At 38.9% G+C, this 16,408-nt stretch overlaps 1 protein-coding gene across 5 annotated transcripts in view; it reads left to right on the top strand.

Moving 5' to 3' along the window:
* Positions 1 to 16,408, top strand: part of NCKAP5 (NCK associated protein 5) — a 906,791-nt gene that overhangs the window by 212,908 nt on the left and 677,475 nt on the right. The window contains exon 1 of one of the 5 annotated variants that reach the window (XM_087435076.1): positions 10,741 to 10,857. The exons of the other annotated variants lie outside the window; for them this stretch is intronic. Coding sequence (XP_087291202.1) covers positions 10,807 to 10,857 — 51 coding nt within the window. The 5' untranslated portion in view covers positions 10,741 to 10,806. Of the gene's footprint in view, positions 1 to 10,740; positions 10,858 to 16,408 lie in introns of those variants that run through there. 5 annotated transcript variants of the gene reach the window in all.

Genomic DNA, 16,408 nt, shown 5'->3' with positions numbered 1-16,408 from the left:
ATTAGTGAAATTAATATGCCACCTTCATGGCCAGGTATTTAGGGGGTCCAGTTTGATTGTTTAAAGATTTGCCTTAAACCTGCTACTTGAGAGACTTATATTTGGAGCTGACTCAGTCAGTGTGCAGGATGGACGACCTTGATGTGTTTATCTGTGGGTTAATAGCAACAATAGGCAATAGGCACATTGGAGCACCATGTAGGAAGGAAGGTGTGGAACTCTCCAAGTACACAAGTGATCAATGCTATTGGGAGATCTGAAAGCCAATGTTTTTAAGCTTAGCTGAGTCTTCTATTGACCTAACTAAATGTTTAGGGTAACAGCATTTCTGCTTCTATCATGTATGTTTTTTATTCTTTTTAATCCTGTATACTAGAAACAATATGAATAATTAATAAGCAATGTTTATTATATCTCATGAAACTATAATGATGCTAAGTTTGTGGCATGATACAGATAATGTGGTAGTATTAGTCCTGCAGTTCGGCTGTAAACCGTGATGTTCCCTCTTCAAAGTTTAATGAGCTCTTGCTGTGACAAAGGGCAACATTAGGCGCTTAAAAAAAAATTACTTTTCAACCTAATTTGCAGATATTGAAGCAAAGGTTAAGGAATGATGTATTGATAGATTCCATGATTTGGGTATTTATTGGATCCAAGCATTTGGTGTGGGGGAAGAGGGAGAATTGCCCTCTGCCCTTTCCCTTAAGGTTCTTCTGGCTGGCCAAATAATTAACAAGACAGGTTAGCAGGAGAAAATAATACCAAGTTTAATAACATGTATACATGGGAGAAACCAGGGACACTGAGTTTCTCAACACAATAACAGAAATTCTCGTCTTAAATACCATGTTCAGCCAATGACAAAGGAGGATGTTGGGGGTGGGAGGAGTCAGTTACAGGAGATTACCACTGTAAACAAGGGTAAGGTTATTATGCAGATTTAAGGCCTCACCTTCCACATTGATAAGTTTCTAGAAATGAGGTCACTCCGCCTCTTCCCAATACAGAAAGGGAGATACCTTTACAAATGGAGATTTCCCTTATAAATGTAAATGTTTGTCTGGCAACTCCTCGCAGGGCCATCCAGAGAATGTGGCCAGAGAGACAGAACTTCCAATAAGATGGGCTTGTTGGTGCCTTTTCTATTGTAACATCTATTTTATGTTATATTACAGCCATCAGATAGAAGATCTGTTCCAGGAAGGAGTTACTATGTCAAATTCTTTAGGCAGGTAGTGGGGGAGGTCAAATGTCCGTCAGAGAAAACAATCAAGGTAAAAAGATATATTTCATGGTGGCCAAATCTTCATCTCCCACATTGGCAAATGTGTATATTTCAGAGGGAAACAAATTTATTTCTTCTAAACAGGACCCTCTCTTATATGGATGATTTTACAAAGTTATGAATCACTAACAATTCTTGGGTTTTGGGTTGTGCTTTCTTAATTTTTATTTTTACATAAATGAATTTGATTCTTCTCATTTGCATGGAAAACTTATTCCCTGTTTCTTGTTCTAATGATAAAGGGAAACTGGTTTCTCCCCCTCTCTTTCTTCTTTATTAGTATTGATACCTAACCAAGTGGGCTCACCTCCTGGTGAGTTAAATAAGACTCTACGCCAGTGGAAGTTGTCTCACAAAGTAAAAGTGTATTTGCAGCAAATAGGAGGCCATGAAGAATCATTTCCAAAGTCATGGCATCCCTAAACAAAGGGGAGCAGGAACTTTTCTTTCCCTGGGGTGGGTGGGTGGGGGGGTGAACATTCAAAAGGGAGAGGCGGGTACACTTCAGATTATGGTAATGAGGCTTAATCTCCTCCTGAAGAGATCTTCACTTTAAAAATAAGGCAAGGTCATGGGCATAGCTCTTGTAGGGAGGCTGGGTTAGCTTCAGGGTGGTAGTTGGTTATGTCTCCTTAACATAAAAAAACAACTTGGAAAAACAGTTAAATGCTTCCAAACCCACCCTAGAGTTCCTCGGGGCACTCATCAGTATCTCCTCCCTCCCCTCTCTTCCCCATTTGATGTCAGTATAGTGAAGAAGCAATTGCTTCTGAGGTCCAAGTATGATTGCTAAAAAATAAAATAATCTTCTCATTTATACACAAAATGCAAACCTGCGTCTGCTATCAAAAAGACCACTCACTAACCAGGTTAGCCTGGTTCTCAGTGCCTCTGTATTTATGTGGGCATTGTAAAGCAACATGTTATTGCTTACCACTGTGGAAATCTCAACTGATCTTTTCAACAACTTCAGAATGTTTTCTCCAAGAATGAGTCAGTGAAACAAAAAAGCCACATCAAAGAAGCAGCCTTCAGGGCTTCCAAGCTGTGTACCTTGGAAGTGGATCTCTCCTCTTCCACCTCTAAAAGGCCAGGGGTGGGAGTGGGCTTCGGTCAAAATGCCGCATCAGCATACAGTGATTAATCCTATGCTGGAAGTAGATTACACATCTGAAGACAACTTGAGATATCCAGTTTAAACATAATGAAGACATGGAGAGTGGGTCTGACCAACTTGGCAGAAAAGCCGGGTTCTGTGGATGTTTGCCTTCTGGGGAATTATTATTTCAATATTCTGAGGTTCTATCAAATGCCGCGCTTGTTTCTCATGTGTCTTGTTGACACTTGGGCATCTCAGCAGAACTAGACACCTGAATTCATGGAACCCCAAAAAATAAAACTATTTCCGTGATGAATTGAAACATTATGTAGCCAGATTTTCTTTCTCTCTCTCTCTTTCTCAAAGAGTTTTGAGATTTTTATTTTAATTTTCTTTCCTATTATTATATAGTGTAAATAAGCACTATTTTTTATGTTTATCTTATTTTCAGTTGCCTTAATATAGTCTCTGATTTTTTAAAAGATTTTGTTATATTTCTTGAATGTTCTAGATATACACAATTCCATGAGTAGTTATTGTTTTTATGTATTATTTTCCAATATTTGTATCATGTATTTCATTTTCACATCTTATTACATCTGCTGATTGCTCTAAAACAATGTTGAAAAGTATAGCAGTGATAGAGGACATACTAATTTATGACCTTAATATGAGTATGATTTGTATTGGTTTCTGGCAAATACTTTCTCATGCTCAGGAAGCTTCCTTTGATGTTTATTAAACTGTCGGGGTATGAGGGAGAATCTCCCTCTGCCCTTTCCCGTAAGGTTCTTCTGGCTGGCCAAATAATTAACAAGACAGGTTAGCAGGAGAAAATAATACCAAGTTTAATAACATGTATACATGGGAGAAACTCAGAAATGAGCAACTCGTCCCTCTGTCTAAGCTGCTTGCTTAAGTATTGCAGCTAAAGGCGAGGAGCGTGTTGGGGGTGGGTAGTGGCCTGGGACTTCAGAGGGCAGGAGGACAATTCTTTTCAGGGTCATCTATAGATAATGTGGTCAGGGAGAGATAGAGTTTTTTGATAAAAGGGGCTTGGTGCCCCTCCCATTGTAACATCTATTTTAAATTATCATTACAGCCATCATGATGGAAGATCTGTTCTAGGAAGGAGCCACCATGTCAAATTCTTTAGGCAGTTAGTGGGGCAGGTCAAATGTCCCTCAGAGAGAACAATCAAGGTAAAGAGATATATTTCAGGGTGGCCAAATCTTGATCTCCCACATTACTTAAAGTCAAGAGTTCTCACAAAATCGCAGGAAATGATTTTCAGCACCTAATGATGTAATCACATGTTTTTATTTTAATTTGTTAATATAAATTCAGTTGATAGACTTTTTAAATGTTGATTCATCCTTATATAACTAAAATAAACTATGCTTGGTCATAGTTTATTTTATTACAGAGCTGAATACGATTTGCTAACATTCTATTTAAAATTTACTTTTATTTACTTTTCTATTTACATTTACTTTTATAAATGAAATTAAAGTTTCTTTTTCTATATTAGGTTTATCAGACTTTAGTATTAGGATATACTGGCTTAGTAAAGTTAGTTATAAAACTTTTCATTTTTTCCTCTTCTCTGGGACAATTTAAGTTATATAAGAATTTTCTATTAAAATTTGATAACGTTAAACTATAATACTATATTTGCTTATTTTAAAACAATAGATCTGTAGCAAAATTTTTATTTTCTTTTGTTTTCTTCATTCTTATACTTCTTGTATTACTTTGAGTCATTTATATTTTGCTTGAAATGTATCCCGTTCTTATTGCAATGTCAGTGAATTGCATATAATCTTCTCATTCTTCAAGTTACTTTCCTACTCATCGACGTCTTATTTCTTAGTCTTTGGTTCCTAGCTTTTATCTTTTTGCCTTAGTCAGGATGCCAGAGAGTTGCTTATTTTGTTTGTCTTTTCAAATAACCAGCTTTCAGTTTAGTTCATCCTTTGTTTGCTTCTTGCTTTTTAGTTTTGATGTTGTGCCTCTGTCTGGAACATCTTCCTGAGATTTTCACGTGGTCCTCCCTACCTTGTTATGAAAGTCAGCTCAAATGCCTTGGAAAAAACTTCACTAATCACCTTTTCTGGCCACCCTCCTATCCTAGGACAACCTTTGCATTACTGTACTTTGTGTTCTTTATAACTTGCATCAATATCTGAAATCATCCACTTATTTTTAAAATTCCAAAGAGACTTTATTAGAACAGTTTTAGATTTACATTAAAAAAATGAGGAGATAGTACAGAGAGTTCCCATATACTCCACATCCATTTTTCTTCTATTATTAACATCTTATGTTAGTATGGTACATTGGTCACAATGATATATTATTATTAACTAAAGATTATTCCTTATTTAAATTTCCTTAGTTTTACCTAATATTCTTTTTCTGTTCCAAGATCTCATCAGAATAACATATTTACATTTAGTTATCATGTCTCCTTAGGCTCCTCTTGGCTACCACAGTTTCTTAGTCTGTCTTTGTTTTTGATGACCTTGACAGTTCTGAGGAGTACTGGTCAGGTAATTTGTAGGATGTCCCTCTATTGAAACTTGTCTGACTTTTTTGTCATGATTACACTGGGGTTGTGGGTTTGAGGGAGGAAGACCACAGAGGTAAAGCGCCATTTTTATCACATCATATCAAGGCTACAAACTATCAACAGGATATATCACTGTTGACATTGACCTTGATCACCAGGCAGTATTTGTCAGGTTTCTCCACAGTGAAGTTACTATTTTCCACTCCCTTTCCATATTGTCCTTAAAGGGTAGGGAGTTATAATCCTCCTCATTGAGGGTGGAATATCTGCATAAATTATTTATCTATTAATTTTTTATTCATCTATTTATTATCCATTATCATTCACTGCCACATCCACTGACTCTAGAAGAGTAGCAAAAAACAAACAACAAAAAACAACTCCTCGTCACTGTTCAATAAATGTTTGTTGAATCAATTAATGTATAAATTGATTACTAGCCAATTTTTTTAAGGTTTTTTTTCTATCCTCTTTTCTCTAAGTTTGTTGTCTTAGGTTCTTTAATTCCTTAGATTGAACATTTAATTCATTTGTTTCAATCTTTCTTTCTGAAATAAAAACATTTAAGTAAATGTTTTTCTTCTGAGTTCAGCTGCATCCCAGTTTTGATATGAAGTATTCTCGATTGCTGTATTTATCTCTAAATAACTTGTACTTTGTATTTTTATTGCATTTTTGATCCTTGGTTTAGTTAGAAGACTATTTTTTACTGTAAAAGCCCTTACATTTTTGTTTTTTTGTCCTTTCCTCATTCATTTTAAGGTTTATTGTTTTCTTTGTGGCCGCACATGTAATAATTTTCTGTAAATTTACATCCTATGGGCATAAAAGAAGACTATGCATTTTCTGTTCATAGCATACAAATTATCTACTTATATACACAGAAATAAAAAATTTCTACTCAATCTCCTTCTGGCTCCCCATTTGAAATATTTAGAATTTTGGTTTCAGACTCGTACCATATTTGCCATTACAATATTCATCTTCTGTTTCAGGAAAGAAAGTTTTTTAACTTTTATATTATTGCAATTCACTATATCTTATTGTCATCCATTTAGATTTCACTTTAGCTTTTAGTTATTCTTTGCTTATCACTTTTTTTTTTTTTTGCCCTTTCTCCCTTTTGCCACAGAGCGTTAGTTTCCATTGCCCTCTAGGCCTGAAATACTCTCTTCTATAAAATCGCTTATCCCCTTATTATCTGATACATTCCGTATGCTGATAGCTCCCCAAATTATTTTATAAAGAGAAACCATATACATACTGATTTATAACTAGCTTAGCCCCAGACTAGTATGTCCAAATACCAACTTCATCTCCACATAGGTGTTTATTATTCCAAAATAGACTTTTTGTGTGTGTGTGTGTGTGTGAGGAAGGTTAGCCCTGAGCTAAAATCTGATGCCAGTCCTCCTCTTTCTTCTGAGGAAGACTGGCCCTGGCCTAACATCCGTGCCCATCTTCCTGTACTTTGTATGGGACGCCGCCACAGTATGGCTTGACAAGCGGTGCATTGGTGTGCGCCTGGGATCCAAACCTGTGAACCCTGGGCCGCCGAAGGGGAGTGCATGCACTTAACTGCTATGCCGCCGGGCCAGCCTCCAAAATAGACCTCTTGACCTGTAAGTCAGAAACTTGCTCTTTCTCTATTCTTCCCCTGCCCACTGATGTTTCAGTTGTAAACCTAAAACCTAGGAGTCATCCCAGGTTTGATCCCCTACTCGGGGAGATGCTAAGAACAAAGGATGGTGACCCACCAACCATGTGCACAGAGGGGATCCCCACACACTCTGACTCTACTCTTTGGTGTGGATCTTGGCATCCTCAAGACTTCCTTGTAGGAAAACCATCAAATCATTGGCCTCATTTAGAGTTTAACTACATTTTATGGTCTCCTCAACTATGAAGTCAAAATTCACAAGGCCCAGAAAACATAAATTACCATAATGCCTTTCATTTTCTTGGTCAAAGTGCTTTGAATTGCAGGAATGTTTTTATTTTTATAACTCTATCAAACATTTTTATGGAGGTTTGTTCCCTCTTACCCCAGGCTTAAACAAATTCTAAAACAGGGCTTCTCAAACTGTCATGTGCCTCAGAGCCACCCAGGGATTTTACAGAACAGCAGATTCTGAATCAGGAGGTCTGGGGTGGACCAGGTTTGTCCATTTCTCAAGCGATGCTAATATTTCTAATTCTGTGGACTACACTTTGAGCAGCAAAGTTATAAAATCCTTTGGGATTTTTTTCTTTAATTTTGTTTTTAGATTTAGTTTCTGAGCCCCTCAAAATAGAGACTCTATAATTGGTGGACACATTTCATTTTTCACATTAAAATTTCACTCATCTTGAAAATTATTTATTAGACATGGCTATTCACATTTGTTTCAAAAAGTCAACTGAATTCTAAAGAATCAGGATTTGTTGGCTCAGATAAGATGCAAAATAATTATCATATAATATGAAGTCAGTTCCCAAGATGGGGTTCTAACATGATCTGAGTAAAACCAAGTTGAGTGGCCGACCCGTGGTCTGCCCAGGACTTTCTTGATTTTAGCACTGAAAGTCATTCTCCTTGGGAAACCCCCGAGTCCTGGGCAAATTGGGATAGTTAACAGCAGCATTAGAAGGACTCTTCTGTAACCTTGAACATGTCCTGTACTCCCAAAGTGACTATCTTAAAGGCACAGTACTCTGACACACTTGAATGTTGTGTGTACCTTAGACAACCAATCACTTTTCCTTAATTATTCCTCATAAGAAGTAGGCAGGCTTAGACCTTCACAGGGATGAACTGCCTTGCCCAGGGTCGCATAATATTGACTGAGCCTTCAAGTTCTTTATCTGTACTCATGATGAGTACATAATGCCACTTGCTTTCTAAAATAGAGGAATGTTTATTAAATTGGTTTTGGGGCAATTAGTTTTATTTTGGAACTTCTCTTTAAGATGACTTATTAGAAACAAAACAAAAATTCTCCTCTTTTGTAAAGCTAGGTACACAAGAGATAAACAGGATACATTTTAAATGTTCTGTTTTTTGAAAACTGAAGTTCTTCATGATTTGCATCTGGAAATATTAGCCACGTTTGCTGGTTATTTTCCATGGGATGTTAGTTATCATACCACCCACGATATTAACGATATTATTTAAAAAATTTCCCCCACATTTGCTAAAATTTACTATAAATGCCTTTTTTAAAAACAAATGAAGATCATATAGTACCTCATCCTTCTGGTAAGACTGCAAGATAAATGACCCAAATCCATTCTAACTGGATCCAGAAATCCCTGGGCATTTGGCAATTAGTAGTAATAATTGTTCCATTAATAATGTATAATATCCCTAATGCCAAGTGTGTTATATGTTATTAACCAAAAACATTCTGAAAAAGTCTTGGTTTAAAAAAAGAACAAGCTTTAGTGTGATGATTCAACATGCAATGTGGATTTATTAAAGAATGACATCAAACCATGCTTCCAGAATGTGAAAGAGGGGTCTGGAGTAGTGTTCTGCTTACAATCACTGACTGACTGAAAAATATCTTCAGCCACAACCAAGTAGTTGGCATTAGATACGGGTCATCAGTTTTCATTGGAATGGTGGCAGTGTCAGTTAGTATTTGTCAAAACCCTAAATAGCTTGTAGTAAAATATTGCAACAGACTGTAAATGTTCTCCTTAGAAACACTTGGGGAAGTGAACATGTGGAACTGGAAAATTGCCTGAGAAACTGGCTAATAGAGATGCTCTTGAGCCTGGAACATATTCCAAATTAGATGTATTGCAATCCCCGGGTTGTGTTTTGCAATTCAAATAAGCCAGCACTTTCCATGGCAGCCCCTTAGTTTCCTCAATGGTGGGGTCCTTTGAATGTTCACACGTAAATGAGGGTCTTTGTTCTCTGGAGCATGAAGCTAAAGTAAGTTTTGGTAGAAAAGGGATTGTGTGGACATATTTGAGAGCCTTGTTCTGGTGGTAAACTCAAATTTGGAAAAAAATCCCAAAGTGAGTAACTTTCTAGCCTCTGATCATAGCTGGAGTTAAAGACTGCAGTTTAGTATTGCTCAGGGGTTCTGAATGTCTATCTATATTATTTAAAAGAACCATCAACCATTCGTTAAGTGTCAGGAAATTTTGCATTAAAAAAGTCAAGGAGAGGCCTGGGAGGTGAAATGGTGGTTGGGTTAGTGCACTCTGCCTCAGCGCCCATGGTTTCTCGGGTTCAGATCAGATCCCAGGCATGGACCTATGCACTGCCTATGGAACCATGCTGAGGCGGTGTCCCACATGTAAAGTAGAGGAAGATGGGCACAGATGTTAGCTCAGGGCTAATCTTCCTCACCAAAAAAAAAAAAAAAAATGGCAAGGAGAGATTATAAGAGTATGTAGCAGATCCCTGTTTACCTCTAGCCAAGCCATTTTGTCCCAGATTAATTCCTTTGACCAGAGAAGAATGTTACTCTGTTACCCGAATTCTTCTTTCCCTGGCCTGGAAATGGGTCCCAGGCCATCTCCTTTACTCACTAGGTGTATCTGCTATTTCAAAGATCTGAGGAATCACCCATATTTGTAACACCTGTAGGATTCCAAAAAGGAAATCCAACTCCAGTCTCGGGAAGGCGCGGACCCACAGACACAGGAGACCGAGCTTGATGCAAATGCACGAGGTTTTATTAAGCGGAGCTCCGGGTCGACACGTATCTCTCGCAGGAGACAGAGGGGTCGACCCCGAACCTTAAGGGGCAAGCTCTTTTATAGGATTTGGAAGCATAAAGCGGGAAAAGGTTGGCGCGGTCTTACATGATTGGCTAATTTAAAACATTTAAACAGTTACATTTTATGGCGCGAATTGCTATGGCGCGAAGCAATTATCAGGTTACACACACGCGTCCCCATCTGGACCCCCTCCACCCCGACCCTCCCAAACTTATCCCTCTGGAGCACTCTCTTGTTCTCAATTTTCCCCGAACAGTTTAGGGCGAGTCTTCTATGAATAGAGTCAGTCAGGATCGATAAACGTTCCCTCCTATACCAGGAATCCTTAGGGTGTGGAGGTGCCTGTCTCTAAGGTAGTAACTTTTAAATTTTTAATATAATTTACTTCCTTCAACCAAGGGATCTATAGGCTGCAGTCAGCTTTTGCTGTTGAGATATCTTTGTTCAAATGTTCGTTCTTAGAAATAGCTAATGGTCCAACTCATCAAGAAAAAATGAGAAATGACTGTCCTCTTTGGTTTAATATTTTGCACCTTGCCTGTGGCATTTCTGTAAGCAATCCTGCTAGTCTGTCAAATGGTAGAGCTATCTGGCTGAGTTTAAGCTCTTTGAGGACAGAGGACACGTATTTGTCATCCTTGTGTCTTCCCAATCTAGCCTGGCCCATTAGAGATGTCACTCTGAGTGTCACCATTTTTGGGAATTCTCTGGTCTCATTCACTCCGTCTCAGCAGCCAGCCTTGAAGGGGTGTCTCCTCTGCACTCTGTGCTCCAGCATCATAGCACATACCATATTGTCTTGTCTGTCTTCCCAACTAGACTCTAGTTTCTGTGTCTCCAGTGTCAAATGCAGTAGGCACTCAATACACGTTGAAAGAAGTGAATGAAGGGAAGGCACTCAAAGGTTAGTTGAGTTGAATTGAATAGAGCAGGCACACCCTCTAGCTATCACCAGGGTGGGATTTAGTGCAGATGATGTAATGTAACTTGACAGGGTAGTTAAATATTGACAGGCAGGAGGAAGCACGCTGGCACTGTTCAGAAAGAGGAAAGGGAGGTCTGACTGTGGCTGTCAGATCAGAGAGCTGAGGCTGTAAGGGGCCAAACTGAGTGGCTGCAGTGGTCCTGATGACCCAGCAAGGTCACTCGCTGATGCATTTGGCTTCTGCTTCAGTAGAGGTAAGGATTGGAGCCTGGCTGGGAAGATAATTGATTGTGATGTGAGTAAATGCAGACTCTATGCCCATGGCTTGGAGATGGCTGGCATCCCAGACGCTCTCTGGTGGCTGCCCATTCACATATAGCTCAGGCTGATCCTCACTTAAGGCAAGGAGCATGAGTTCTATTGGAATCTGTCTCCCCTCACCCCACCTTATCACACACCAAATGATTTGTGCTTTACTATAACTTCTTGAAGTGATTGAGGTTGGATGCTGGTGCTTGCTTTTTGAATGCTTAGTTGAGGAATTTGTCCCTGTGAATTCATTTGTGTATTCTTTGATGCTAACGATTAGAGACATGCATAGCAATAGAATTAGGAGGTCATAAACATGTTTGGTGCTACCTGGATCATCCAATGCTTTATATATGCAGGGGTGAGAGGAGGGGGAGACAGAGGTACATTAGGCAATGTTTTTAGCTCTAATATGGAATAAGGGAGCAAGCTGAGGTGACTTCAAGGAGAACACTGGGTAAGTGAGAAAATGCCAATAGACAGCAGACAGAGAAATGGTTTAGGAGGGTCTAGCTCTGCATTTAGAAAAGGAAAAATGTCACCTTGAGAAAAAAAGGCCCCATTTGACTTTAGAAAGACTGTTTAATCAGCTGGCATGTCTCAGGTTAGCTTTAAAGAAAAAAAAAGCTCGTGTCCTGCTCATAATTAAATAGTCACATGCAGCAATAAGAAACAGCCAAGGCAAGTAGTCTCTATATAGCTCCTTTTCTTGTAGAGAAGGAGAAAATGTTGGGTGACTGACATGGGTTCAAATCTCAGCTTAGCAAGTGACTAGTTAAGGCAGCCTAATCTCTGTGAGCCTCTATTTCTTCATCTGTGAAATGGGCAGAATGAAACCTACTGACAGATTGCTGTGAGACTTGAATAAAATTATATATATAAAAACACACTAGAGTCTGCCTGGCCTGTAGCAGTTCCCTCCGAAATATTAGTTTCCCTTTCCCAATTTCAGATGGCTTATTCTGTTTTAATTTTCTTTAAATAACAGCTTTATTGAGATAAAATTCACATACTATAATACCCACCCATTTGAAGTATACTATTTAGTAGTTTTTAGGATATTCACAATGTTGTGCAACCATCACCACAATCAATTTTGGAACATTTTCATCATCAAAAAAAGGAAACTTCATACCTACTAGTGGTCATTCCTCATTTCCTCCCATTGTCCCCAGTTCTAGGCAAGACTAATCTACTTTCTGTCTCTATAGATTTTACCTATTCTGGACATTTTATATAAGTGGAGTTATACAATACGTTATCTTTTGTGACTGGCTTCTTTCATGACCATAATATTTTCAAGGTTCATCCATGCTGTGGTATATATCAGCACTTCATTTTTATAAATTGCCAAATAACATTCCATTGTGTGGATATAAAACATTTTATTTATCCATTCATCAGTTGATACAAATTTAGATTGTTTCTAATTTTGGGCTATTATGAATAATAAATACTACTATGAAATTCATGTACAAGTTTTTGTGTGGACATATGTGTCTATCTTTTCTTTTTGATTTGGTTATAAAACTAGATTCTCCCACTCCATCTTGCTGAAAAGTTATGAGAGAGCACAGCAGAAAATACTGAGGCAGCCCACCTTTACCCAGCAGAACTTGAGGAAAATGGCAAAATGGTCATTACTCTCCTCCAAAATATTGCAATACAGCAGGTGTGTCTTTGCAGTGTTTAAAGTCTTGTGCAAAAGTGGATAAAATAAACTGTCCTCCTGTACTAGCTTCTGTGAATTTCTATGTCTTGAGTTCTATACACATAATCAGTATAGGATCAAGGGTATGTCATGCACGCATGTAGACATTATATTTTTTGTTTGCTCTTGGAAGAAATAATCGTGAATGTTTTACTAATTAGGAAAATAGAAGCAGCATATGGAAGGGAAGGGATTGCAAAATCAAATGTTCAAATGGCCCAGGAAAATGAGATAAATGAACAAAATCGACGGTTCCATTTTTACAGAAACTGTGTGAGCATGATGATTCATTCCAAATCACCTCTGGCCTAATTGTCATGGAAACAGTAGGGAGTGGTGATTACTATGTGAATCTAGAGAGCATGTGTCCTATCTAAAAGGGGCACATAACATTGGAACTCCAGGTGATTGTGGTCATGTAGGTACATGAGCTCACCTGACAATGTCTTCTCATTTTTGAAGGCAATTAATTTTGAATTTTTTTAATCCACTTTGTGGGCCAAGTGAAATATGCCCATGAACCCCATTTACCCCGCGGGAGATCAGTCTGTGGCCTTCCAAGTGCAGTAAATCATGTCACTTGGTGACCACAACATTTTGGGGCTAATTCCAGTCCTGTTCCCCTACTAATTGTATTATTCTTAATTTGTCCCTGTTTCTTGGACCCTCTATTTCCTATTTGGAAAATAAGGGGGTTGGATGAAATGTGCTCAGTGAGTCTTCTTGCTCTAACATTTTAGAATTGCACAAGGACTGCCCTAGTTCAGGGTTCTGTCTCTGACAGCAGCAGTGTGGAATGCATTGTGGACAGAAGCACAGCATTCCCACTGAAGACAGTCTTACAAGGCAGGGGGTGCTCTCAACAGCCCCCTTCACATCTCTTATAACGCAGATCTGCTTGTGACAAAATCTCTCTGCTTTTGGCTCAAGAGTTCCTTGGTTTTACTTTCATTTGTGAAGGCTACTTCCCATGTGGGTAAAATTCTAGGTAGACAGGTTTTTTTTTTCTTTCATTGTGACCAAATATGTTCTCAGCCTGAACTCACTCTAGGGGCAAAAAATTCCATCACTTTATTACTGTACTAAAACACATATTTATTTGTCTATTTTTTATTTATTTAAAACATCTATTGTAAGTACCAAGGGCAATGGAATTCTCTAGTTCTGATATTTGAGGGTTTCATGGCGAAATATTTCTAGTTGAAATGTCCAAAGACTGCAGAGACCACAGCCCGGCTATGAAAGCTCTGTGTGTTTGCCTCACGCTGGTATGTGCCCCTCATTTGTGCCTGATGTTGGGCTGCAGACCTGGGAAGGACGGAGTGAAACAGCAGCCCTGATACCAGCTTGAGCTGTGCTCTTGGCTTCTCTGGTTTTCCCTCTGATCCTTCTTTTTTCTCACACAGAAGCTGGTATGGGAGTAACTCATTAAAACAATCCTAAGAGAGCCACATACTTTTCTATTTGGGAGTAGCCCTGAGGTCTGAACAGTCTAATTGCTACACAACTTGGGTTCAGTGTGCTTTCCATTCCTTTTATAATTTATTCCTCCAAGCAATCCTATGAGGTAGAGCAAAGCTATTGTCCCTGTTTTGACAGTTAAGGAAACTGAGGTTCAGCGCTTGCTCAAAGTCTCAGAGCCGATTAGCAGCAGAACTGAAATCAGGATGCCCATCACCCAAGATCCTTGTCAGTCACTTGGCTGCAAAGACAATTCCCATCCCAGCTAGATAAAACATTAAAGCAAGGTCTAAGAAGTCCTGCGTAGCAGCTTCTAATGTAATCCTCCAAGAAAATGTCCGTTGTAAGGAGCAGTTGGTGAAGGCCAGAATCCTATGTTGCACATATTTAAGTGAAGTCAGGCTCAAAATTTCTTCCTATCTACTCCTTGCATTCAGGCAAGTTTGCCTTTAAAACTCTTGACTAAAAAATTTTAGTCTTGGATTAAGGGGCACATGTGTATGGTGACAGATGGAAACTAGACTTTTGGTGGTGAACGCAATGCAATCTATACAGAAACTGCAATATTATGATGTATACCTGAAATTTACACAATGTTATAAACCAATGTGACCTTAGTAAAATAATTTTTAAAAAATCTTAGGTTTAAAATAGGAAATATATTCCCCTGTCACCAATTTTAGTGTTTAACAGCCCTCACTGTTTGAAATTTTTTTACAAATTTCAAAGAAATTTCTCACATTGCAGTTGACATTCATTTTTTCCTACTCCTTTTCTTCTCACTCAAAATCTTGAACAGCTGGCCACAGTGACTACATAATAGCTCTTCTACCATTATGGCCTCCTCCACCCACTCCACCTCCAGCCTTCTCTTCTCCAGGCATAATACCAGGGCCATTTAGCCTTTGCTCCCAGGTCCTGTTTGGCCATCCTTTGATCTATATTGTGGTTCTCCTCTGAATCCTCTGGTCGCAGGCCCGGGAGGACAATAGCTCGATCTTGTAAAAAGTGCACTGAGGCCTCTCAAATGAGAGGTCACAAAGCCTGGGACTCCCATCCCAACCCCTCAGATTAGCATATTTCCCACATGGTACGCTGCAGCGTTAGCTCTCTGCTGGGAAGGACACCTGCCACCATTCAGGCGGTTTGCTGGATGGTTGGCAGGCTGACATACTGAGCTCACAAAATCAACCTGGGAAAGTGAGTCGGAGGTTGATTGCATGCTGCGACATCTTCAGGAGCGCTGCAGGCTCACCTTCATGGGGAAAGGCAGTCAGGGTTAATGGGAAATTGCCATTTGGGGTTGTCACAAATCATGAGCTGCTGGGAGAGCTGACCCTTCCGGATCCTCTGGGGCTGCTCTGAGCAAAGTGCCAACTGTCGGGGGTCAATGATTAGAAAAACGAAATGAGTCAAATGGAAGAGAATGTGGTCCTTAAAAGAAACAAAAACCAAAACAATACATTCTTTATTTTAAAATATACTCTCTGGGGCAAAAAGAAAGGTATTTTTATTATTCACATAAACGAGTAAGAAGAAAAGTGTTTTTCATTTTAAGCAACATTTTAAAAGCAGGGTATCTGGCAACTCTTTTATTGAAACTTGTATTTCTCACTCGAATTGTAAGTATTGCCCCACCCTTCGATGCATGCAAAACCAAATGTTTGGCAGGGAAAGGAGTTTTGTAAAATAAAAAGATGCTGCACTTGGAGGCCTCTTTTTCTTAAACTTGAGACATTGCATGTTGCTTTGGAACTGGAGTTTTCTCCAGGATAAACTCATTTGATCCAGGTGCATGAGATGCTTCTCACACAAAGCTTAGTTAGAATAGTGAGTTCAGGCTGAGTTGAAATCCTACCGAGTGATAAAAACAGAAAAACAGCCTGTAAAAATCCTGTCGGATGTGGTTATTTCAGTATGATACCAAACTAACTTTTTTGGAGAATGCCAAAGCAGAATACATTCAATGCCAAGTTGGACATCAGCCCCTTTCCCCGCAACTCCAGTTTAACAGTAGCGTAGAAGCCAGATCTTTCAGACATAGTCAGGCATTCTCAAGAAGCCCGTGATTTCCATTTGCTATGATCCTTCTCACCAAGACAGCACAGAGGACAACTTCTTTTCTCTTGAAAGGTGCCAAATTCTCAGAAATCCTGAGGCTTTTTGCGAATGGGAAGAAGTTGTTCCAGAAAATATGTTTTTTCTCTAGAGTCTGACAGGTGATTTCTGAAAAACAAATCTAAAGGGCCTCTCTATTAAGCCTGTGTGGGATTTTCCATATCTTGGAATTAGGAAAGCAGAACACAAGTCTTTGCTAGCAAAAG

Source organism: Ceratotherium simum, chromosome 9 (genome assembly GCF_057802395.1).
Source record: "Ceratotherium simum simum isolate JZ-2026a chromosome 9, ASM5780239v1, whole genome shotgun sequence".
NCBI classification, from domain to species: domain Eukaryota; kingdom Metazoa; phylum Chordata; class Mammalia; order Perissodactyla; family Rhinocerotidae; genus Ceratotherium; species Ceratotherium simum.
This window is presented reverse-complemented; position numbering and strand designations above follow the sequence as displayed.